Source organism: Ammospiza nelsoni, chromosome 23, assembly GCF_027579445.1.
Source record: "Ammospiza nelsoni isolate bAmmNel1 chromosome 23, bAmmNel1.pri, whole genome shotgun sequence".
Classification (NCBI taxonomy): domain Eukaryota; kingdom Metazoa; phylum Chordata; class Aves; order Passeriformes; family Passerellidae; genus Ammospiza; species Ammospiza nelsoni.
Window position 1 is genome coordinate 3,721,714 of NC_080655.1, and position 25,504 is coordinate 3,747,217.

Here is a 25,504-nt window from a genome sequence, read left to right on the forward strand (position 1 = left end):
CCTTCTGATGCATCCTTCCTTTAGTATAGTTTTAGTATATAATTTCTTTCAATATAATATTATAAACATAATAATTTAATGTAAAACATCATAAAATATAAAATAAATCAGCCTTCTGAAAACTTAAAATCGCATTCTCTCTCCTCATCCTAAAAACCTCACAACCCCACGGGATTCTGCACCAAGACCCTGCTCTGGAGGCACAGCCCTGCAGGGAAACACCAATTCCTGCAACTCCAGAGGTTTTTCTGCACCCCAGAAGGGGCAGAACTCTTATTTACCCTTTTACATTCCCTTTTATACCACAAAATCAGCAGGAAAAGGCAAAGGCCACGTGGCAGCAGGGCCTGGATGCTGAACAAACACCTGAATTCCTGCTGGGAGCCCCCAGGGGCTGCCAGGACCTGCCCAAGGTCACCTGGCACTCTCACTAATCCCAGTTTGCCTCATGCCCAGCACTTTATTTGATTTTCGTAACTCTCCTATCAAAAAAGAGCTCAAATAAACCTCAAACTCACCCCGAGCTCAAATAAACCTCAAAACCTGAGTGGGGCCTTCAACCTGATGGAAAAAAAACCCACCACAGTCCACATAAATAAATGTCATCTTTATTTAACCAAATATAATTTATCCATTAGGTCGACATCTGTCAGTTATAGGAACTATAAATAATTAAGACAGTCTTTTTTTTTTTTTTTTTTTTTTCCTTTAATAAAAGAGTAAACCAGGATTTTCATCTGCAGGCAGCTGTAGAGTAGGCATGCATTGGAGTGCAACCAGCGGGAAGAGTTTGGTTTGGTTTTGTTTTGTTTTTCCATCAATATTCCTCAGTTTTAAATGAAATTCTTCCCTGACCATTCCCCAAGCAAACCTTTGATCATATTTAATGTACAGACCCCCCCAGCCCCACCATGAGAGGCAGATTCCTCCTCTAGGGAATTTTCTCCTGGGGGATTAAGTGGTGATGTGACACCAAAAAAAAAGCCAGCAGAGCTTCTCTTTGTATCCATAAAAGCTGAAGTGTTAATAGAAGGAAATCTTGCATTTATATTCCTCAACATCAGGCAGAGAAATCAGGTGAACAGCTGAGAATATTCCAGGAAATATTTCAGAAAATATTATTCCAAAAAAATATAATATTCCAGGAAATATAATATTCCAGGAAATATAATATTCCAGGAAATATAATATTCCAGGAAATATAATATTCCAGGAAATATTCCAGGAAATATAATATTCCAGGAAAATTATATATTCCAGGATTCCCTGGGCTGAGAGCTCAGCACAGCAGGGACAGGGTTTGTTTTGTGGTTGGGTTTTTTCCTTTGGGCACAGTTTTGGCCAAAGGAAAACTGAGAAATGTCACCAGAGGGGACAGAGGAGGATCAGAGCTGCTCCCACACAGGACATGGAGCACAGGAGGAGGGAAACTGAGCCTGATGCTGGATTAGCAAGAGAAAAAAGGGGGAAATCACCTCAAAAATAAATATACCTGCTCAGGAGGAGCAGCTTGGAGCAGCTTGCAGAGCTCCAGAGAGGGCCTGGAGCAGCCTGGAGCTCTGGTTTGGCTCCATCTGCTCCGTGGATTTCCAGAATTCCATCCTGACCCTGTTTTCCAGCAATCCAGAACTCCTTCATCCTGACCCTCCTTTCCAAAAATCCAGAACTCCTTCATCCTGACCCTCCTTTCCAAAAATCCAGAACTCCTTCATCCTCATCCTCCTTTCCATCAGCATGATCTGGAGCCGGGCCCAGCTCTGGCCTGGCCCACTGAGCCTGGCCTAACTTTGGTCTTGGTTTGCCCCTCTGGCTGCACTTGCTGTGGGTTTTTCCTGCCCTCCCAGCATGGCCTAAGGGGAAGAGCAGGAATTCCACAAAAAGCAGGAGGGGAAGCAGCAGAGGAGGGAACCCTGCCCCAAAAATCCCAGATTTTACGCGAGGGCAGGGGGTTGGTTCCTGTTCCTGCTCCAAGAGCCAGGCCCCTGTGTGTGATCTGCATTTCCAGCTGGCAGAATTGTCCCATGGATGTCCTTCCCTGACAGACACCAGCAGCAAAATGCTCCTGCCCAGCTGGGAGAGCCCAGGCTCAGCTTGGGGAGATGCTGGGTGGCTTTTCCTGCCTGCAAGGAGCCCCTCAACAGCACAAAAGGAAACCTGGGCACAAAACCCTGGCGCTGTTTGTCCATCCACCCCTCTGGGAAGGTCAGCCAGGGAATGGAGCAGCACCAGGAGGGATCTCTGGGCAGGAGGATGGTCATGGTGATGGGTGAGGAGGGTCCTCAGTCCCTCTAGGCCAGGCTCAGAGCCAAGGCAGGAGCAGCATGCTGCACTCTGGGGTGGGTGGCAAAAAGGAGCCTGGAGCTGCCAGCAGAGCCCAGCCTGCTCACTCACATTCCTGTGCTGAACACAGGAGCCTTCCTCACCATCCTCCTCATCCCCCCTCACAGACACTCCCCATTTCTGGGTGTGGGCCCAGGCTGGATCCTCCTTTCAGGGGTACCCCGTGCCCTGGGCCGTGAGGGTGTGCTTGGCTGGAAGGTGCCAGCTCAGCTGGGCAGACCTGAGCTCCACCTGCAGGGTTTAAAAAACGCTTATGAAGCGAAAAAAACAGCCCTGAACCTCGAGGGAGGAGGCAGGGGGGGCTCCCTGCATGACCTGATCGAGCAGGAACTTAACTGGAACCTTGGTTCGGACACAACTGCTACAAAAATTGCACTTAGTGATTGTCTCGTTACACTTTTTGTTTGTTTGTTTGTCTGTCCTTCCCAAAACTAGATAAGATTTTTCTTTTTTTATAAACTTGGCTTGAAATATAAACCAGGTAAAATTCCCATTGAAAATAATGAGAATCCAGTATCAAAGGTGAAATCTTCCAGGGGGTGGGGGGTGGCAGAACAGGAGGGGGAGAAGCAAAGAAACAACAAATGGAAGGAGGAGAGCTGTGGGAAGGGAGGAGCAGGGAGGTTTAATCCCCAACATCGGAGTCCCTGTCCCCGATGAGCCAGAGCACGTGGAAGCTGAGGGCCAGCAGCCCCGTCCCAATGAGGTCCCCCAGGGCTGTCAGGTACGGGATGGAGAAGTTGTCGGGGTCCAGGTGCCTGCCCCACATCCAGTGCACCATCCAGTCTGCGATGTAGAGCAGGATCAGCACCTGCAAGAGCCACGGTAGCACAGCCCTGAGCCCCTGTGTGACCCCACAGCGGCCCTGCAGCCCCACACTGCGGCCCTGAATATCCCACAGCGGCCCTGAATATCCCACACTGCGGCCCTGTGACCCCACTGCGGCCCTGAATATCCCACTGCGGCCCTGCAGCCCCACACTGCAGCCCTGAATATCCCACACTGCGGCCCTGAATATCCCACACTGCGGCCCTGAATATCCCACACTGCGGCCCTGAATATCCCACACTGCGGCCCTGCAGCCCCACACTGCGGCCCTGAATATCCCACACTGCGGCCCTGTGACCCCACTGCGGCCCTGAATATCCCACAGCGGCCCTGCAGCCCCACACTGCGGCCCTGAATATCCCACTGCGGCCCTGAATATCCCACACTGCGGCCCTGAATATCCCACTGCGGCCCTGAATATCCCACACTGCGGCCCTGAATATCCCACTGCGGCCCTGCAGCCCCACACTGCAGCCCTGAATATCCCACACTGCGGCCCTGAATATCCCACTGCGGCCCTGTGACCCCACTGCAGCCCTGAATATCCCACACTGCGGCCCTGAATATCCCACACCGCGGCCCTGAATATCCCACAGCGGCCCTGCAGCCCCACACTGCGGCCCTGAATATCCCACACTGCAGCCCTGAATATCCCACACTGCGGCCCTGTGACCCCACTGCGGCCCTGAATATCCCACAGCGGCCCTGCAGCCCCACACTGCGGCCCTGAATATCCCACTGCGGCCCTGCAGCCCCACACTGCGGCCCTGCAAACCCCACAGCAACCCTGCAAACCCCACTGCAGCCCTGCAGCCCCACACTGCGGCCCTGTGACCCCACTGCGGCCCTGCAAACCCCACGGCAGCCCTGCCTGGCCCAGGGAAGCACAACCCCATGGGAACAACCACCTCATAGGCCACAGTAACCCCATGGGCCACATCCACCCTGTGGAAACAGCAACCCTGTGGCCACAACCACCCCAGGGGCCACCCCACGGCCACAGTTAACCCCGTGGGCCACAATAACCCCATGGGCACAACAAACCCGTGGGCTCAATTAACCCCATGGGCCACAACAACCCCTCAGGCACAATTAACCCCATGGGCCACAACAACCCCAAAGGCCACAGCAACCCCATGGGCCACAATTAATCTCATAACAACCCCATGGCCACAATTAACATAACAATCCATGGCCACAACCACCTCATGGCCACAATTAACCCCATGGGCCACAACAAGCGCAGGGCCAGAACAAAACAACCCTGTGGCCACAACAACTCCAAAGGTCACAACAACCCCATGGCCACAATTAACACTACGGGCACAATTAACCCCATGGGCTACAGCAACCCCAAAGGCCACAGCAACCCCACAACAACCTCATGGGCACAATTAACCCCACAACAACCCCATAGCCACATTTAACCCCACAGGCCACAACAGCCCCACAGCCCACAACAACCCCACAGGCCACAATTAACCCCATGGGCACAATTAACCCCGTGGGCCACAACAACCCCATGGCCACAATTAACCCCACAGCAACTCCATGGACCACAATTAACCCCGTGCGCACACAACAACCCCACATTAACAACAACCCCATGGGAACAACAATCCCACAGGCCACAGTTAACCCCATGGGCCACAATTAACCCCCTGGTCATAATTAAACCCATGGGCACAATTAACCCCACAGGGATAACAACCCCGTGGGCACAATTAACCCCATGGGCACAACAAAATCTGCAGTGGGTCCTCCCAAGCTTTGGGCCTGTGTGTCCCTCACAGCCCTGTGGGCTCCCCCAGCCCCAGGGAATGCCAGGGCAAAGGGCGGCACAGGGCACACATTCCTGCAAAATTCCACATCCTCTTCATCACCAGGGCTTTCCAAATTGCCAAATCACCCCTCAGGACAGATTAGGACACTTTGGCTACCAAAAAGATTTTAAAAAGAGACAAAAGGCAGATTTTAAAGTCCCCAGGAATGGCAGGATGGAAGAATTGTGCGCTCAGGTGCCCAGGAAGGAATTCCTGAGGGACCCCTCTGCCCAGCACAGGATCTCTGGGCAGGGACAGGCACACCTGAGCAGGTGCCACCCGTGTCCCCTGAGGCTCCCAGCTCACCTGGAGCAGCGCTGCTGTCATGTAGAAGACGATGAAGATGAGGGTGAGCGTGGTGTGTCCCCCCTGCATGGAGTGGATGGTGTAGAGGAACACCAGGTGCCCGGGCACCACCAGCAGGAACAGCACGCGGGCAGAGCGGGAGTTCACGTCTGCAGAGGGCACAGAAGGGCACGTTCACACCCTGCAAGTGCCCAAGTGTCACACCCTGATTTTTTTAAGATTTTCTACACCTTCTGATGTTTACGTTCTTGTAGCGAAAATAACTCATTGTAAATTATTGTAAAATATATTTTAAATTCTTAATATAAAATATATTTTAATATATTATATAAAATATAAATATATAAAATATATATAAATATACATATATAGGTTTGCATATTTTATATATTTATATAATATATAAATATATTTATAAATATATTTATATATATAAATATATATAAATATATTTATAAATATATAATATATAAAGAAATTATATTTATAAATTATAAATTATTGTAAAAATAACTCATTGTAAATAATTGTAAATTATTGTAACATATATTTTAATATAAAATATAGAAAATAGATATTTAATATATTTTATACAATATAAATATATAAATATATGGGTTTACATTTCGTATTTCAGGGGGGCCTCCTGCCTCCCTTAGCACACACCTGTGTGTTCAAACCAAGACATCCACAATTCACCTTCCAGCTCAGGATAATAAAGAACTGTCATTCCTATTCCCATATCTTTTCCTGAGAACCTCTTAATTTTAAAGTTATAATAATCTGGACAGAGGGGGTTTACATTTCCCATTTCAGGGGGACCTCCTGCCTTCCTGAACAGAACCTGTCTGTGCAAACCAAGACACCCACAAATCCCCTTCCAGCTCAGGATAATAAAGGACTGTTATTCCTGATCCCATATCTTTGCCTGAGAGCCCCAAATTTCAAAATTATAATAATTCAGAGGAGGGGAGGCTCCTGCCTTCCTTAGTCTGCTCCAACCAAGACACCCACAAATCCCCTTCCAGCTCAAGATTAAATAAAGAACTGTTATTCCTATTCCCATATCTTTGCCTGAGAGCCTCTTATTTTCAAATTTATAATAATAATAACTCAGAGGGAGGGGATTTACATTTCCCATTTGCTGCCTTCCTTAGCAGAACCTGTGTGTTCAAACCAAGACACCCAAAAAACCCCTTCCAGCTCAGGATAATAAAGAACTGTTATTCCTATTCCCATATCTTTGCCTGAGAACCTCTTAATTTTAAAATTATAATAATCCTGGACAGAGGGGGTTTACATTTCCCATTTCAGGGGAACCTCCTGCCTTCCTGAACAGAACCTGTCTGTGCAAACCAAGACACCCACAAATCCCCTTCCAGCTCAGGATAATAAAGAACTGTTATTCCTATTCCCATATCTTTGCCTGAGAGCCTCTTATTTTCAAATTTATAATAATAATAATTCAGAGGGAGGGGATTTACATTTCCCATTTCCTGCCTTTCTTAGCAGAACCTGTGTGTTCAAACCAAGACACCCAAAAAACCCCTTCCAGCTCAGGATAATAAAGAACTGTTATTCCTATTCCCATATCTTTGCCTGAGAGCCTCTTAATTTTAAAATTATAATAATCTGGACAGAGGGGGTTTACATTTCCCATTTCAGGGGGACCTCCTGCCTTCCTGAACAGAACCTGTCTGTGCAAACCAAGACACCCACAAATCCCCTTCCAGCTCAAGATTAAATAAAGAACTGTTATTCCTATTCCCATATCTTTGCCTGAGAGCCTCTTATTTTCAAATTTATAATAATAATAACTCAGAGGGAGGGGATTTACATTTCCCATTTCCTGCCTTTCTTAGCAGAACCTGTGTGTTCAAACCAAGACACCCCTTCCAGGCCAGGCCACCCCACAGCCACATTTCCCCCCAGCAGAGCCCTGGATGGGGCAGGGCAGCCCCAGCCTGACCCGGGCAGGGCTGTGCCCCCTTTGCTGTGCCCAGCTGGCACCCGGCCCTGCCCCCAGGCTGTACCTGAGCTGCAGAAGGTGCTGCAGGGGCTGGGGCACTTGCGAGGGGCCGTGCCAGGGCCTTCTCCAGGCTCCCCACTCATGTGCAGGTAGGTGGAGATGCGGCTGGCCTGCACTGCCACCAGGTTGCCACCCACACCTGTGGGACAGGGGAATTTCTGTGAGCCACTGAGAAGTCCGAGAAGAGTTTTTGTCCCGTGTTTACCCCTGGAGTTCTTCCATGTTTAAGCCCGGAAGAATTTCCCACCAAGGCTGTTGATGTAGAAACCAAGAAGGGAAGAAGAGGGGAAAAAGAGGAAAAGAAGGGGGGGAAAGAAGGAAAGGGGGGGGAAAAAGAAGGAAAGGGGGGGAAAAAGAAGGAAAGGGGGGGAAAAAGAAGGAAAGGGGGGGAAAAAGAAGGAAAGGGGGGGAAAAAGAAGGAAAGGGGGGGAAAAAGAAGGAAAGGGGGGGAAAAAGAAGGAAAGGGGGGGAAAAAGAAGGAAAGGGGGGAAAAAGAAGGAAGGGGGGGAAAAAGAAGGAAAGGGGGGGAAAAAGAAGGAAAGGGGGGGAAAAAGAAGGAAGGGGGGGAAAAAGAAGGAAAGGGGGGGAAAAAGAAGGAAAGGGGGGGAAAAAGAAGGAAGGGAGGAGAAGGATCCATGTTTTCCCCTGAAAGAATTTCCCACCAAGGTTGTTGACATAGAAACCAAGAAAGAAAGAATAAGGGAAAAAGAAGGAAGGGAAAAAAAAAAAAGATGGGGGGGGGGCAGGGGGAAGGAAGGGGGCAAAAAAAAAAAAGAAAAAAGGAAGGGGGAAAACAAAGGAAGGGGGGGGAAAGGATCCTTGTTGACTCCTTAAAGAATTCCCCACCAAGGCTGCAAGGTTGTTGACATAGAAACCAAGAAAGAAAGAATAGGAAGGGAGAAAAGAAGGAAGAGGGGGAAAGAAGGAAGGAAGGGGGGAAAAAAGGAAGGAAGGGGGAAGGATTCATGTTGACTCCTGAAAGAATTTCCCACCAAGGTTGTTGACATGGAAACCAAGAAAGAAAGAATAGGGGGAAAAGAAAAGAAGGGAGAGGAGAGGAGAGGAGAGGAGAGGAGAGGAGAGGAGAGGAGAGGAGAGGAGAGGAGAGGAGAGGAGAGGAGAGGAGAGGAGAGGAGAGGAGAGGAGAGGAGAGGAGAGGAGAGGAGAGGAGAAGAGAAGAGAAGAGAGGAGAAGAGAAGAGAAGAGAAGAGAAGAGAAGAGAAGAGAAGAGAAGAGAAGAGAAGAGAAGAGAAGAGAAGAGAAGAGAAGAGAAGAGAAGAGAAGAGAAGAGAAGAGAAGAGAAGAGAGAAGAGAAGAAGAAAAAGAAAAAGAAAAGGAAAAAGAAAAACAAAAGAAAAGAAGGGGGAAAAAGAAAAGAAAGGAAGGGGGGAAAGAAAAGAAGAGGGGAAAAGAAAGGAAGGGAGGAAAAAGAAAGGAAGGAAGGGGGGGAAAAGAGGGTGCCCCAGAGGAGAATGAGTGTCCTGAAATCCCAGACCACCCCAGTTTTCCAAGAGCAGAGGGTGACAGGGTGGCACAGGGTGTGCCCCAGGAGAGAATGAGTGTCCTGAAATCCCACCCAATCCCAGTTTGCCAAGAGCTGCAGCCCAGGGCAGGCCGGACTCACCGTTGATGACCGGGGTGAACACGGCCATGCCAGCAAAGTTGGGGTCCGACACCGTCCTGTCCAGAATGAGCCCCCCGACGCTGCAGGGCAGACAGGAGTCAGTGCTGGGCTCACCCGGGGGGCTCTGGGGACAGGGACAGGGCCAGGCTCACCTGCTGATGGCCATGGCGATGATGACAGGCTCCCAGCCCGAGTACAGCACCTCCCTGGTGGCAGAATTCCTCCTGGCAATGATGATCCAGATGGGCAGCAGTGACAGGAAGAAGACGCACACCAAGGGGTTCATGTAGGCTCTGCTCTCTGGGCAGGGGGGAGAAGGAGAAAAAGAAGCAGAAAAATCAAGGCCACGTCCCTCAGGAGCTCCAGGAGGAGCAGGGACAGTCCAGGGCAGCCTGGAGGCTGCAGGATGTGGTGGCTCCTTGTCACAGCTGTCCCTTGTGAAACACCTGGATGGGTTCACCAGCAGATCTCAGTGAGATCTCTGCAATTCCAGCTCTCACCCCTGCTTCCCACTCCTGGGCAGCATCTCCCAGTGCTGATCCCTTCAGCCCTGGATGAACCTGGCTGAGCACCAGGGAGGAAGGGAAAGGGAAAGGGAAAGGGAAAGGGAAAGGGAAAGGGAAAGGGAAAGGGAAAGGGAAAGGGAAAGGGAAAGGGAAAGGGAAAGGGAAAGGGAAAGGGAAAGGGAAAGGGGAAAGGAAAAGGGGAAAGGAAAAAGGGAAAGGGAAAGGGGAAAGGAAAAGGGGAAAGGAAAAGGGGAAAGGAAAAGGGGAAAGGAAAAGGGGAAAGGGAAAGGGGAAAGGGAAAGAGGAAAGGAAAAGGGGAAAGGAAGAGGGGAAGGAAAAGGGAAAGGAAAAGGGGAAAGGAAAAGGGGAAAGGAAAAGGGGAAAGGAAAAGGGGAAAGGAAAAGGGGAAAGGAAAAAGGGAAAGGGAAAGAGGAAAGGAAAAGGGGAAAGGAAAAGGGGAAAGGAAAAAGGGAAAGGGAAAGAGGAAAGGAAAAGGGGAAAGGAAAAGGGGAAAGGAAAAGGGGAAAGGAAAAGGGGAAAGGAAGAGGGGAAGGAAAAGGGAAAGGAAAAGGGAAAGGAAAAGGAAAGCAAAGGAAAAGGGAGGAAAAAAGAACTCTCCCTGACACCTCACCTGGAGAGGAGGAGGAGTTCAAGGCAGTGAGAAGCTCCATCCCCTCCCCTAACCTGAACCAGGCCCAACTGAGGGAGCTCCAGAGCAGGAACCCCACACACCCCAAGGAAAATTCCAGAGGAAGAGGGTGAAGAAACGAGAGGGGGACACAGCAAGGAGCAGGCAGAGCCTGAGCTTTTTGCTGGTGCTCACCCAGCTCCTTGTAGAGCCCCCAGCTGATCCCTGAGAGCAGGGCCAGGGTGATGAGGTCCCCCAGGCTGGCAGCGATCGGCGTGGCCACATTGTCAGGATTGATCCCCATCTTCTTGGAGCCAATGATCACCCCGATCATAATCATGCCTGCAGCCAGAAAGAGGCCAAAAAAACCAAAATAAGGCCAAGGGGAGGTTGATATTTCAGGAGGAGGGGCACAGCAGAGGGGGGACTCTCACCCAGGACCAGGGAAGCGATGAAGGCAGTGGCCACGCTGCTGGCACACAGCAGGACAGCGTGGTCCATGCTGAAGTGCCCATCTGGGATCCACCCAAACACCACGGCTGCAATCGAGGCCAGGAAACCAACCACGGTGGCCTGGACCTGGAAATGGAAGCACAGGGTCACCAGGACAGTCCCACCATGGCCTGGACCTGGAAATGGAAGCACAGGGTCACTAAAACACCAGGACAGTCCCACCATGGTGGCCTGGATGTGGAAAGGAAAGCACAGGGTCACCAGGACAGTCCCACCATGGTGGCCTGGACTTGGAAATAAAAAGCACGGGGTCACCAGGACAGTCCCACCACGGCCTGGACCTGGAAATGGAAGCACAGGGTCACCAGGACACCAGGACAGTCCCACCATGGCCTGGACATGGAAATGGAAGCACAGGGTCACCAGGACACCAGGACAGTCCCACCATGGCCTGGACATGGAAATGGAAGCACAGGGTCACTAAAACACCAGGACAGTCCCACCATGGCCTGGACCTGGAAATGAAAAGCACAAGGTCACCAGGACACCAGGACAGTCCCACCATGGTGGCCTGGATGTGGAAAGGAAAGCACAGGGTCACCAGGACAATCCCACCATGGTGGCCTGGACTTGGAAATAAAAAGCACGGGGTCACCAGGACAGTCCCACCATGGCCTGCACTTGAAAATAAAAAGCACAGGGTCACCAAGACAGTCCCACCATGGTGGCCTGGACCTGGAAATGGAAAGCACAGGGTCACCAGGACAGTCCCAGGGGTTGGGGAGAGCTTGAGCACATCCACGAGGCTGGAGATGGGTTTGGAACACAAACCCTGTGAGGAAGCCCTGAGGGAGCTGGGGGTGCTCAGCCTGGAGAAAAGGAGACTCAGGGCTGCCCCCATCACTGTGCAGCTCCTGAAAGGTGCCCGTGCTCAGCTGGGGCTGGGCTCTGTCTGCAGGGACTGACACAGCCAGAGCACACAGCCTCAAGGGATATGCAGGTTGGACAGCAGGGAAAAGCTTTTCATGGAAAGAGGGATAAAGTTCTGGAATGTTCTGCCCGGGGAGGTGGTGGAGTCCCCACCCCTGGGGGTGTTTAACAAAGCCTGGATGTGGCACTGGGTGCCAGGGCTGAGTTGAGGTGCTGGGGCTGGGTTGGACTCGAGGATCTGCAAGGTCTCTTCCAACCTGGTCATTCTGTGAATTCTGTGAGAGCTTGCCCAGAGAAGCGGCTGCCTCATCCGTGGAGATGCTGTGAATATTCCCCTTCCCTCTGCTCACCTGTATCAGAGCCATGTTCCCTGTAATCATCTTCCAGAGCTCTTTGTGTGAATCCATTTGGCCAATATTAGCCTGTAAGAGAAAACCAGACACCATTACACCTGCCAAGAGCCAAATCCCTGCCTGCCAGGAGCAGGAGGGGACTCAAACCCTCAGGAGAACAATTCAGCAGAAAAGGGAGTGTGAAGGGGAACCAACACCAACCAAAAATCCAAAAATTTTGGCGTCACCAACCAAAAATCTGATGGGAATGCTGCAAAATCAACAAGATCTCTCTGTGCCCCTGCGTGGTGGTGTTCACAGGATGAGGGAAGAGATGAGAATCTTGACTCCATGTTTCAGAAGGCTGATAATTATTATATATTATATATTATATATTATATATTATATATTATATATTATATATTATATATTATTATATATTATATATTATGTTATATATGATACTATATGATATTACATTATATGATATTACATTATATTATATGATATTACATTATATGATATTACATTATATTATATGATATTACATTATATGATATGATATGATATGATATTATATTATATTATATTATATTATATTATATCATAATTACATTATAATATATATTATAATATGCATTATAATTATATTACATTGTATATAATACATTACATTATAATATATATTACATTATAATATATATTACATTATAATATATATTACATTATAATATATTATAATTACATTATAATATATATTGCCTTGTATATATTATATTTTATATTGTATTTATATTCTATATTGTATATATATTCTATATTGTATATATATTATATTGTATTTATTTTACATTATATATTGTATTTTTATTACATTTTATATTGTATTTATATTACATTTTATATTGTAATTCTATTATATTGTAATTCTATTATATTGTAATTCATTCTATTCTATTGAGATACTAAAACTATACTAAAAGAATAGAAGAAAGGATTTCATCAGAAGGCTTGAAAGGAAAGGAAAAGAATGATAATAAAATCTCGTGAGACAGCTGGACTGTGATTGGCCATTAATTAAAACCATTTTTAATTAAAAACAACCCCATGAGGCCAATCCCAGATGTACCTGTTGCATCCCACAGCAGCAGATAACCATTGTTTGCATTTTGTTCCTGAGGCCTCTCAGCTTCTCAGGAGGAAAACTGCCAAGGAAAGGATTTTCCATAAAATGCCAGCGACGCCCCTGCAGCCACAAACTGCATTTCTCTCTGCTGGCCCCGGGTCAGGCTGCCCCAGGTCAGCAGCAGAGCCAGGGAAAGCTCCTGCTCCAGGAAAAGCCGAGCAAACAAGGCTGGGGACACGTGGGGACACAGCCCTGGCACAGGGGGCACCTGGCACAGGGAGAGCCTGAGCAGGACTGAAAAATAACCCAGTAAACATCGCTGTGGGCGACACCAACCAGGACAGCAGGTGCAAAGGGCTTTAATTCCTGGTGTAGGGTCCAGAATAAGGCAGAGGAATCGCTGCAGGGCACGAGCTCTGCTCCTCCTGCCACCTCCGGCGTCTTTATGGGAAGAATGGGTAAATTTATACCAAATTGGGTAAATTTATACCCAATTTGCATCATTAGAAGCTGAGGAACTCAGGAAACAAGGGAGAGGCTCAAACACTGGAGTGGGAAATGCATTTTGAAGGAATCTATTTTGAATGAATTAGAGAGGGAACCTCTGAGTTTTTTAGATGATGGGATTTATTTTTCACAGGAAGGGTGAATTCAGCTCACATCTTCACTGCATGGCTCAGAGGGTCTCAAAACCCTTAGTTACAAAACCTTTTAAGGATTTATTGACCAATAAAACATTGCCAACAAGGGTATTTGTGCTTTTTGACCCAATCTTTAAATATTTCATCTTATGGACTCATGCTACAGTGTGAGCTTTCTTAGCTAATAACGCTATGACTCAAAAACCTACAGAACTGCATCCTAAGCTTGTGCAAAACAGCAGCAATTTCCTCCTCTCAGGTGGAAAATAAAACCAAGAAATCCAGAAATTGATTAACTAATCGATTAATTAATCCCCTGCTCTCCTTGCTGGACGTGCTTTACTGAGATGCTCCCACCTCTGGGGCAAATTCTGGGCACAGAGGAGGAAGGAATGGGGGAAAAGCAACAAAAAGTGGAGCAGCAGATCCAGCAGAGGAATCTGAGCTCCACAAGAAGCCTGACCTTAAAATTCCAGCGCCATGGCAATTAGGCTGGGATTAGCATAACCTCCCTTAATCCTTTAACTAATGGGGGAGCTTTGCCTCTTAATTGTGAAAGGGATTTCTGAGGTGCCTTAAGGCAGCACTAATTGGGAACCCAAAGCCTGAGAAAGGGCTCCAGGCTGTGGAGAGAGTTTGGGATTGTATTTGTGCCCAGACAAAGCAAGTAATGATAAATCTGACTCTTTTCAGAGGGCTAATTTATTATTTTTTAAATATTATATTAAAGAATACTATACTAAACTATCCTAAAGAACACAGAAAGGATATTTACAGAAGGTTAAAAAGATAATAATAAAAACTTGCGACTCTGTAAAGAGTCTGACACAGATTGGCCCTGATTGACCAATAAATCAAAACAATTCACATTAAACTAATTAAACAATCACCTGTTAGATAAACAATCTTCAAACACATCCCAAAGCAGCAAAACACAGAAAAAACAATGAAATAACTGTTTTCCTTTTTCTCTGAAGCTTCTTAGAAGAAAAATCTTCAACAAAGAGACTTTTTGGAAAATATGAGTGTAACACTTGTATTGTATTTGTGGGGTGCCCAGATGAGGGAAGGAATGATAAATCTATGTGTTTTCAGAAGGCTAATTTATTATTTTTTAGTATTATATTAAAGAATACTATACTAAACTATATTAAAGAATACAGAGAGGATACTTACAAAAGCTTAAAAAGATAACAATGAAAACTTGGGACTCTTTCCAGAGTCTGACACAGCTTGGCATTAATTGGCCAATAAGTCAAAACAATCCACATTAAACCAATGAAACAATCACCTGTAGCTGGTTTCATGTGAATTGTTGGTTTCGCGCGAATTTCAATCTCCAAACACATTCCAAAGGAGCAAAACACAGGAGAAGCAAATCAGATAATTATTGTTTTCCTTTTTTTTTTTTTCCTCTGAAGCCTCTCAGCTTCTTAGAAGAAAAATCTTAAACAAGGAGATTTTTTTCGGAAATTTTTTTGGGACCAACGCCAGGAGCTGTGGGCAGGGAGGAGCTCCCTCCACCCACCTGGGAGCAGAGACCCTCCTGTGCCACCAGGCCTGGGGAGGCTCCTGGGGGCGTCTGCAGCTCTAATTCCAGGATTTGAGGAGCACAGCAGGGAAGGCAGAGGCCAAAGCCTCTGTGGGTCAGCCTGGGGACAGGACAGGAGCCTGTGCTGGTGTCCCCAGGGCAGATGGGGCAAAATTCTGCATTTCCTGTGCCAAAACTGCCCCAAAAGTGCCCCAGGAGGGGACACACGAGGGACAACAGTGCCCAAGCAGTGCCTTGAGCAGCCCAGCAGGGAGAGGGGCCCTGGGGCCAGGAGAGCAAGGATGCCAACAAGGGAGAGGGACACAAACAAAGGGAATTGTTTGTTGGATTGTTTGTTTCAGAGAGAAGGGGTGAACAAAGCTCAGCCTCTGCCCCTGCAGAAGGAGGAGAAGGAAAAGGGAGGAGGAAAAGGGAGGGAGAGATCTTCCTCTACCAGAGATGCAGATATCACCCAGTGCAGCTCTGCTGTGCCTTCTCCTGCAGCAAGGGCAGGCTCAGAGGAAGGGAATGAGCCCAGCAGAATTCGGTTATGGGATTTGTGTCCTTGGCAGCCTCACACCAATAATTGTCACAGCTTGGTACTGGCCACTGCACATTGACCAAACAGGCCACAAAGGGTTTGTCTGGGCTACAAATGGTTAAACACGGTGTTGGAGCCTGTTGACTTGGCTAAAGCAACCTAAACATTGATTTTTGGTTGATCTACAGGCAAATCTGCATGGCAGAAGGAAGTAAATAAAACAAACAAGTGCTAATAGATCATTGGATTCAACCCTATACTTGATTCAACCCTATACTTGATTCAACCCTACATTTGATTCAACCCAATTTTTGATTAATCTCCATGGCCAGGGTGAATCCCAGCAGGACAAACACCCAGCTGTGACCTCCATCCTTGCAGACCCTGTCACTCCCAGCTGTCCCCTCCTGCCCTGGTGACATTCCTGTGCCCAGCTCCTGCTGGAACAGCTGGATGCCAGCCCCTGGGGGGACATTCCTGTGCCCAGCTCCTGCTGGAACAGCTGGATCCCAGCCCCTGGGGGGACATTCCTGTGCCCAGCTCCTGCTGGAACAGCTGGATGCCAGCCCCAGCACAGCCCCTGAGCTGGCAGCAAAGCTCCAGCACCATTAACCCTTCACACCCCATCAGCCAGCAGGGTGTGAACACCTCCCCAGCACAGCTGGACCCCGGCTCTGGTGCCTGGGGTCACCCACACGGGGAAATTTGGGCATTTTACCCTCACACACACAGAGGAGGTGTCCCTGTCCCTCCCCAGCTCCTGGGCACTCACAGCTGTGGACAGGCGCGATGCCAGCGTCATCTCCAGGTTGCCCTTCAGCCCCAGCAGAGCAGGAACCAAGATGAACACCTCAGTGACCTGCTTGAAGACGTCCCAGTGCTGCAAGGTTAAAGCACATTCGGTAAAACCAGGAAATTTCACAAAAGCGATTCAATAAAACCAGCAAAGGACATTCAGTGAAACCAGGAAATCTCACCAAAACCAGCACATCTCACCAAAGCACATTCAAGCAAATCTCACCCAAGCACATTCAATAAAACCAGCAAAGGGCATTCAATAAAACCAGCACATCTCACCACACTCAATAAAACCAGCAAATCTCATCAAAGCACACTCAATAAAAGCAGCAAATCTCTGACCAAAGCACTTTCAATAAAACCAGGAAATCCACCCAAAGCACACTCAATAAAACAAGCCAATCTTAGCAAAGCACATTCAATAAATTCAGCTCATCTCTGACCAAAGCACACCCAATAAAATCAGCACATCTCACCAAATTACATTAAACAAAACCAGCCAATCTCACATTAAAGCACATTCAATAAAACCAGAAAATCTTACCAAAGCACACTCAATAAAACCAAAAAATCTCTGATCAAACACAGTCAATAAATCCAGCACATCTCACCAAAGCAATCCAATAAATCCAGCCCATCTCTGACCAAACACACTCAATAAAACCAGGAAATCTCTGACCAAAGGACATTCAATAAAACCAGCAAATCTCACCAAACCATTCAATAAAACCAACATATCTCACCCAAACACACTCAACAAACCCAGCCCATCTCACCGTGGCTGGTGCCAGCCCTGGCTTTGGCTCAGTGCCACCCTCCCTGTCCCCCCTGGCACTGCCCCGAGCACCCCCAGTGCCCTCCCTGCTGCCACTCTGGAATTTTTATATATATATATATATATATATATATATATATATATATATATATATATATATTTATATATATAGTTTAAATATATATATAAATAGTTTATATATATATATATATAAAAACTTTAGATATATATAGATATATAGATATATATAGATAGATATATATATACATATAGATATATAGATATATACAGATATATATAAAAACTTTATATATATATATTTAAACTATATATATAATTATATACATTACAGAATTATATATTATAATATATTCATATACTAATGATATAGTATAATATTTTATAAATATAAAAAAATTACATGTGAAATTATATATATAATTATATACATATGGAATTATATATAATATCTTTTATTGATAAAATAATATATTAATATAATAATGCAGAATAATAAAATTATATAAAATTTTTCTGTATAAAATTTGATATAGAAAATATATATTTTATATATATATAAAATATATATTTTATATATATTTTATCTATATAAGATTATATATATGTTATATATAGATATATATAACATATATAATATAGAATTTTTACATATAAAATATATATTTTATATTTATAATATAATAATATACATTATGTAATTATATATAATATATAATAATATATTAATTATATAGTATAATAATATAATATTATATATATTTTTGCAAGACACAGCAAAGGCTCATAGCCTTTACATAACACAATAATTAAATAATAATATAACAACATAATAACACAATATAACAATAAAATAATAAAATAATATAACAATACTAGTAATGATTATAATAATGACATAATCATAATAATAAATAATTCTTCAGGATCTGCCCAGGATCCCATGCAGCACTGGAGGGGTGAGCTGGACCTGGGAGGTTCTGGAAAAATCCTCCATCCCCCTTCCCAGCCATGGGAATTGAATTCCAAGGCTAAAGGGAGTTGGAGCTGCTGGCAGCACAGGCTGAGCTGCTGTAATTAGGAATTTGTAATTAGGAATTACAAAGTTTTACTCCTAAAGGCCACAGGAACAGGGCAGGGGAACACAGGGCTGAGCTGCTGTGGGAATTCCACAGCAATTACAAAGTTTTACTCCTAAAGGCCACAGGAACCAGAGCACAGGGCTGGGCCAGAGCCTCCCAGCCCCTTCTATTGTAGCTCTCAAATTTCTGTTGTTCCTTCAAATCCTGATTTTCTAAAAGGGCATCCTGAAGGTGAACTTTGTCAAGGAATAATTAATTGTGTAATTGATTGAATTGCAAATAACTGCTGACAAAAACTGTGAAAGTGCTGAAGAGTTCAGTGCAGTTTGGAGTATGAAAGATGAGACCTGACATTATGAACACCATGTGTCAACACTGCCCACAAGGGCAGCGCCTGCTCCAGGAAAAACTTTAGCTTGGGCTCAAATCACTGTGGGGAACTTCCAGCAGAGCCAGGCAGGGACCTTATGAAGGGAAAACACGCTTGAAATATCCTTTTTTTTTTTTTTTTTTTTTTTTTTCCCTCAGAAAACGATTCCAGTAAAGCTATTCTGGAATAATTTCCCCCGTCCAGCCTTTCCTGTTTGGAGTCACTTCCCAGCTGTCCCGGCAGGTCCCACCACGACGAGCAGAGCTCAAAGGCACGCGGGGAAACTGCTGCTGTGGGCAGGACAGCACCCACAAACCCCAAAGAAACCCTCTGCCCTCCTGGCACAGGGGCTGGCACCGGAGCCTCGCGCTGCCCACACCACCAGGCCTTGTCTGCCCAGAGCCCAGCAGCCCCAAGCTGAGCAGTTTGTGCTGCCCAAATGGATGTGTCCCCATCTCAAATCCCAGTTTGTGCTGCCCAAAGGGATGTGTCCCCATCCCAAAGCCCAGTTTGTGCTGCCCAAGTGGATGTGTCCCCATCCCAAAGCCCATTTTGTGCTGCCCAAATGGATGTGTCCCCATCTCAAAGCCCAGTTTTGTGCTGCCCAAGTGGATGTGTCCCCATCTCAAAGCCCAGTTTGTGCCCCAGAGATGGGAGGCTCTGCCCAGGAGAAGCTGCTCTGCTGCCAGGCACACCTGGGGGGAGCAGCTCAGGCTGCAGAGGCAGCGTTCCCACATGCAAACACAGCCAGGCTGGCACATTCCCACAGGGAACACCTCGGTTTCCATCCAGGGGCAGCTGCCAGCTCCCTGCTGGCCTTTCCTAGGAGTCACCAGCACAGCCTGTGCCAGGGGGAGCACCCCTGTCATGTCTGGGTGGCTCCAGGGCACAAGGAATGGCGCAGGAAGCTCTGGAATGAGCCTGGCACACACACAGGGAAGCATTAACCTGGCAGAGCCAGCACCTGAGTGGGAAAGGGACAAAGGAGCCAGTCCCAGGGCTGGGGTGGCACCTGGGGTGTCCCAGGGCTGGGGTGGCACCAGGCAGCAGCAGCAGGGAAGGGTTTTGTCTCCAGCTGTCTCAGCTCCCAGGCCGCACCTTCTCCTTTGAGTGCCCTCTCCTTCCTTCATTCCTCACTTCTCTTCCATCTCATTAATTTAACTGAGCTGAATTTACGAAGCCAGGGCTGGGACAAGGAGCTGGAGGGTTCCCCCATCTCCCCCTCCCCACCCCGCACACCAGGGATAAACTGTTCTCCCTCTCCCTGCTGCTGAAGCAGCCCTGGCATTCCTTCATTGCAGCCTTGGCATTCCTTGGCTATTCCTTCATTGTTCCTTTATCCCACCCAGCCCTGCAGAGTGCCAGGGGAGCACCAGCCCCACCTGCACCATGTCCAGGCTTAACTGCACGAGGTCCAGCACCTTCCCAGCCCTACCTACACCACCCCAGCCATACCTACACCATCCCAACCCTACCTGCACAACATCCAGCACCATCCCAGCCTCACCTGCACCATCCCAGCCTCACCTGCACCATGTCCAGCCCCACCTGCACCATGTCCAGGCTTAACTGCACGAGGTCCAGCACCCCCTCAGCCCTACCTACACCACCCCAGCCATACCTACACCATCCCAACCCTACCTGCACAACATCCAGCACCATCCCAGCCCTACCTGCACCATCCCAGCCCCACCTGCACCACCCCAGCCCCACCTGCACCATGTCCAGCCCCATCCCAGCCTCACCTGCACCATGTCCAGCACCATCCCAGCCCTACCTGCACCACCCCAGCCCCACCTGCACCATGTCCAGCCCCACCCCAGCCCTACCTGCACCATGTCCAGCCCCACCCCAGCCCTACCTGCACAATGTCCAGCACCATCCCAGCAGCCACCGTGCCAAATCCAGCCAGCAGGAAGGGGAACAGCACCTGCAGCCCGATGGAAAACGAGGTCTCCTTGAGGGGCGAGGGGGGCTCAGGGCCCCGCTCCGTGCTGGTGTCATCGCTCTCGTTGCTCTGGCTGCCGTTCTCCAGCAGAGCATCCTCCTCCCTCACCCCTTTGGCGTTGGCTCGGGACTCCAGCACCACCAGGTCCACGGCGGTGCCCTCGGGCCGCAGGAAATGCTCGGGCCCCGCGGGCTGCCCGCAGTCCCCGTTGGCCTGGGGGGGATCCTTGGGCTCCAGCGTGGATGTCATGCTGCAGGACACGCTCTCCCGACCCTTGGCTCGCTGGGCCTACAGCCAGCAGCTGCTCCAGGAGGGATCTTCTGCCAGCAGCTTATCCACACGGCCTTGCCAGCATCCAGGAGGGAGCTGTGCCAGCGCTGCTCGCCCGCCCGGGAGTGCGGAGCCTGCTGCTGCGGCAGCGATCCCCATCAAGCAGGGACGCGGAGCACAGGGGACACGGCAGCAGCTGGGAATGGCTCAGTTCCCCCTGTTCTGCTCCTTTCCAGCGCCCTGTGCACGATCCGAGCTCTCCTCCCCAGATGTGTGATGCCTTAGTGCATCTCCTCCCAGATTTCTTCCAGCAGATGTGACGGGGCAGAGGGAAAAACAGATGAAGTAAAGGATGCTGAAACTTAAAGGAACACTGAAGGAGAGGACTGGCTTTCAGACATGATCCCACTCAGGCTCTTCTTGCTGCCAGGGCTTTGCCAGCAGCACCGTCCCTCTGCAGGATTCCCCTCCGAAGGCTCCTGCGGCTTTCTGCCAGCACAGCCAGCGCTTCCAGCAGGCTGCGAGTGTCACTGCCGCCCTCCTCCTCCTCCTCCTCCTTCCTCAGCAGCACGAGGCCAGCACAGTTCCTGTTACTCGCACCAACAGCAGCTCCCAGCGAGGGTTGGTTACTCACGGAGCCGGCCGGGCTGCAGGGTGGGGGCTGGCATTGGGGCAGCCTGGCACACAACGCGCGTTTCCGACAGCTCGCCCGTCACCTGAAACACACGGGGGAAAGCCGATATTCCGGGGGGTCCCGGGGCAGCCGCTCCATCCGTTCCCTCCAACCTTCGCCGTACCCCCACCTCTCCCCCGGGCACCCTCAGCGGCTGAGCCGGGGGGTGCGGGCACCGGGAGGGACCCGCAGGGCGATCCCCGCGCCCGGGGCTCCTCCCGTCTCCCGCAGCGCCCCGCGAGCCGCCAGCTCCGCGGAGATGCGGAGCGGGGCTGCCCCCGGCCGGCCCCCACGGTACCGCCGCCCGTGTCCCCGCCGTGCCCCGCGGTGCGGGTACCGAGTCCCCGCCGTGCCGGTAGCGCCCGGTGCCGCTCGCTCCGCTCCCGCTGCGCACCCGCGGCTCCTCCGCCGCCCCGCGCTCTGCCCCGCCGGGCCCCGCCCCGCGCCGCCCTGACATCACCGCCGGCCAATGGCGGCCGCGCCCGCCCCGCCGCGCCGCGCTCCCATTGGTCCGACCCGCGTGGCGTCACGTCTGGCCCCGCCCCCGGCGCGGAGCGCGTCCCCGCTGTGCGGATAGGCCACGCCCCTTTGGCGGCGCGGGGGCGGGGCCTGTGGGTCACGTGCGGCTGAGCCCACACCGGGCGGGAGCGGTCAGTCTGTCCGTCTGTCTGTCCGTCTGTCTGTCCGCCTGTCTGTCCGCCTGTCTGTCCGTGCTGCCTGTCCGCGCTGCCGTCCTTCCATCCACCATGCCGTCCATTCTTCCATCCATCCTTCCGTCTGTCCATCTGTCCATCCCTCTATGCGTCCATCTATCCCTCTATCCAGAGATCCATGGATCCATCCATCCGTCCATCCACCCATCCGTCCGTCCGTCCATCCATCCCTCCATCCATCCATCCCCCCAATGTTTTCCCTGCTCTCACCTCCGTGGATCCCTCTCTGGGGAAGCCTCGTTGTGCCCCTCTGGAGACAGGGAGCTCACAGGTGGCACCCCGACAATGCCACCCCCAGGGCTGCTTCCAGGGACCCCCTTCCAGGGACACACAGCTGGATCCAGCCCAAGGAGCACCACTGGGTTCCAGGTCTCTGAACAGAAGCTCAGCAATACTGTCACGTACTCAGCCTCTGTTTATGCCAAACTGTCCCACAACAAATAAATAAAGAGCACACAAACTCCTGCTACGCTGCTACAGAGGTCAGGTCCTTGTTGCTCTGTGGAGTTCTGTGTTCCTGAATGAACCAGCTCCTCTGATTCATGCTTTCCTTTTATTTCCCTTTTTTTTTTTTTTTTTTTTCTTGTCATGAGTGGAAATTTTGAGCCGTTGTTTTTCCTTCCTGCCTTTCCTTTCCTCCCAGGAAACAGGCAGCAGCGAGTTATTGCTCAGGGGGATGATGTGAGCCCAGCCTGGGGCCTTGGGGACACAATCTGGGCCAATGAGGGACACTGGAAATGTGGGGGGCAAGGGGAGGGCACAATCCCACATGGACACGGGGACACGGCCTGGAGCTGCTGGCTTCACTCGTTCCTCAAGGAAACAGAGGCAGGATTTGTTGTGACCCAGAGCTGCTCCAGTTCTGTCTGCTCCCGTCACAAACTGGGCACAGCGAGGTGTTCTCCTGGAAGATCTGGTGCTTTGGGAGAAGAGGATGAGAGAAACCTGTGGAGCAGAAGAGCACAGAGAGAGCAGCACTGAGAAGGGATTGTTTGTACTGACAGGACAAGGGGAATGGATTCCCACTGCCAGAGGCAGGGTTAGATGGGATTTGGGAAGGAATTCCTCCCTGGGAGGTGCCCAGAGCAGCTGGGGCTGTCCCTGCATCCCAAGTCCAGGCTGAACAGGGTTTGGAACACCCTGGGATAGTGGGAGGTGTCCCTGCCATGGCAGGGGTGGAATAGACCCCAAAAGGGATCTAGAAAACTCCTTCCCTAGAAAGGACGGAGTGTAAAGTCCCTTCCAACCCAAACCATCCAGGGATTCTGGGATTTCAGGGATGAGGAGCCTTTGGGGTCATTTCACTCATTCTCAGCAGCAAAGAAACCTCATGGAAAACTGGAGACATCCACAGCCACAACTCCAGCCACAGCCAACTTCCATGCAGCTCCAAACCCTCCCTCCATCCTCCTCTCTCCAAACCTGGCTGCAAGGCTCTGCTTCCACCTTCACCTTTCCTTCCTGACTCAGAAAATCCATCACTCCCCCAGGATGGAGCCTCCAGTTCCTCCCTCACCTCCCCAGAAACAACAAATGCACCCAAATGTGACCTCACTGCTCCCCAGCTGCGGATCAGGAAGTGGAAATTGCGGGGACAAAAGCTGCCTGAGACAAGCAAACAGAAATAGATAAAAACCTCCCCCAGCGAGGCTGAGATAAAAAAAAAAAAAAAAGCAGAGGATGAAAGGGCAGGAAATTGGGTTTCCAATTGCAGGGAGCAGGTAGCAAAAGCAACAAAAAACCTTTGGAAAGGAAGGAGTTGAGCACTGAGCTGTGCTGGAGGCTGGAATGTCTCCTGGAATGTGGTGCCCACGTGGTGCTGGCGCTGCTGAAGTGCCCAGCACTCAGGAATGGCCTCAGGGATTCACAGGAAAATCCAGTTTGGCCAAAATCACTTAAAAAATCCTGACAGAGAAGTGTCAGTGCCCTGAGAGGTGCCTTTGCTCCCTGTCCTGGCTCCACCACAGCCTCAGGGGAGCCCCAGCAAGGATCCTGAGGGAATTGTCACTGTAGGACACCAAACAACACGAGCACACGCTGCTGCTCTCAGGGTGAAGAAAAGGGAAAGTTTATTTTCTGACTAACATTTATAGTTTGCTAAAACTGACAGTGGATTGGAGGGTGACAGTGCCACCTCTCCAATGACACTGGACAAACCAACAGTCCATCAAATTTTTCCTCTCCTATAAAAGAATGCAAAACAATGAGTTATTTACAGAAAGGGTGTGAGGAAGTTCGCTACAAGAATGTCAACATCAGAAGGCTTAGAAAATCTTAAAAAATCAGGGCAACAGGAACTGGGTCCTTAATTCCTTGCCAGAATCTCATCAGGAAACAAACCTGAGCAGGTCATGGAGCAGGAGAATCTCATCAGGAAACAAACCTGAGCAGGTCATGGAGCAGGAGAATCTCATCAGGAAACAAACCTGAGCAGGTCATGGAGCAGGATTGTCCCTTCAGATGTCACTGCAGGGCAGGAGCAGCTCACCAGGACAGGGAACCACGTCAGCAGCCGGCCCTGGGCTGGGGCACAAACGCAGCTCAGGAATTCCTGTTCTGCCAGCCTGGAAGCAAACAAACCCATGTCCATCCCTTTTTCCAAGGTCCCAGCTGTGTTCCTGTGTCCCCCACGTGCTGGGGCTGCTGTGACAAACACGGGGCAGCCCCTGGGGTGGGACCATGTGAGAGCACCTGGGCCTGGCTTTCCTGTGCTGCACAAGGTCAGCAGATCCGGTGGGGCAGCAGGGACAGGGACACCTGGGGATGTGCCTCACATGGCAGCTTTGTTCCACTTATGGGCTGAGAGAGAATTCATTTATAGTCAGAATTAGCCTGAAGAAAACACTGATAGCACAAAGCTGGCCAGGTCAGAGATTCATGATTAAAAAATACACAATAATCTCTTAATTCCCCCTATTTCCTGCTCCAAGACACTCTCACTTCCCAAAATCCCAAAGAGGATTTTGGATTAACGTGTTTAGATATAACAAGGCAGTCCTGCAGTACCAACATTTAAAAATCCAAGGGGAAGGATATCAGAATATCAGAATATCAGGATATCAGGATATCAGGATATCAGAATTTCAGGATATCAGGATATCTGAATATCAGGATATCAGGATATCTGAATATCAGGATATCAGGATATCTGGATATCAGGATATCAGAATATCAGGATATCAGAATTTCAGGATATCAGGATATCAGAATATCAGGATA

The 25,504-nt window shown here is 49.3% G+C and overlaps 1 protein-coding gene across 1 annotated transcript; it reads right to left on the minus strand.

Moving 5' to 3' along the window:
• Positions 1-592: 592 nt before the first annotated feature.
• Positions 593-22,013, minus strand: SLC41A1 (solute carrier family 41 member 1). Its single transcript, XM_059488001.1, has 11 exons — positions 21,910-22,013; positions 20,543-21,615; positions 16,411-16,518; positions 11,818-11,889; positions 10,519-10,663; positions 10,280-10,426; positions 9,103-9,250; positions 8,951-9,030; positions 7,331-7,465; positions 5,298-5,446; positions 593-3,151 (listed from the first exon to the last, which is right to left on the minus strand). Exons 2-11 carry the CDS (start codon positions 20,876-20,878, stop codon positions 2,966-2,968), a joined length of 1,506 nt encoding a protein of 501 aa, XP_059343984.1. The 5' UTR covers positions 20,879-21,615; positions 21,910-22,013; the 3' UTR covers positions 593-2,965.
• Between the last annotated feature and the right edge of the window lie 3,491 nt (positions 22,014-25,504).

Coding starts and splice junctions, on each gene's coding strand:
- SLC41A1 (XM_059488001.1), bottom strand. CDS start 20,878: ATGACATCCACGCTGGAGCCCAAGGATCCCCCCCAGGCCAACGGGGAC. Junction 10,427..10,518: donor CATCGCTTCCCTGGTCCTGG/GTGAGAGTCCCC, acceptor TTCTGGCTGCAG/GCATGATTATGATCGGGGTG. Junction 5,447..7,330: donor CAGCACCTTCTGCAGCTCAG/GTACAGCCTGGG, acceptor TGCCCTCTGCAG/ACGTGAACTCCCGCTCTGCC.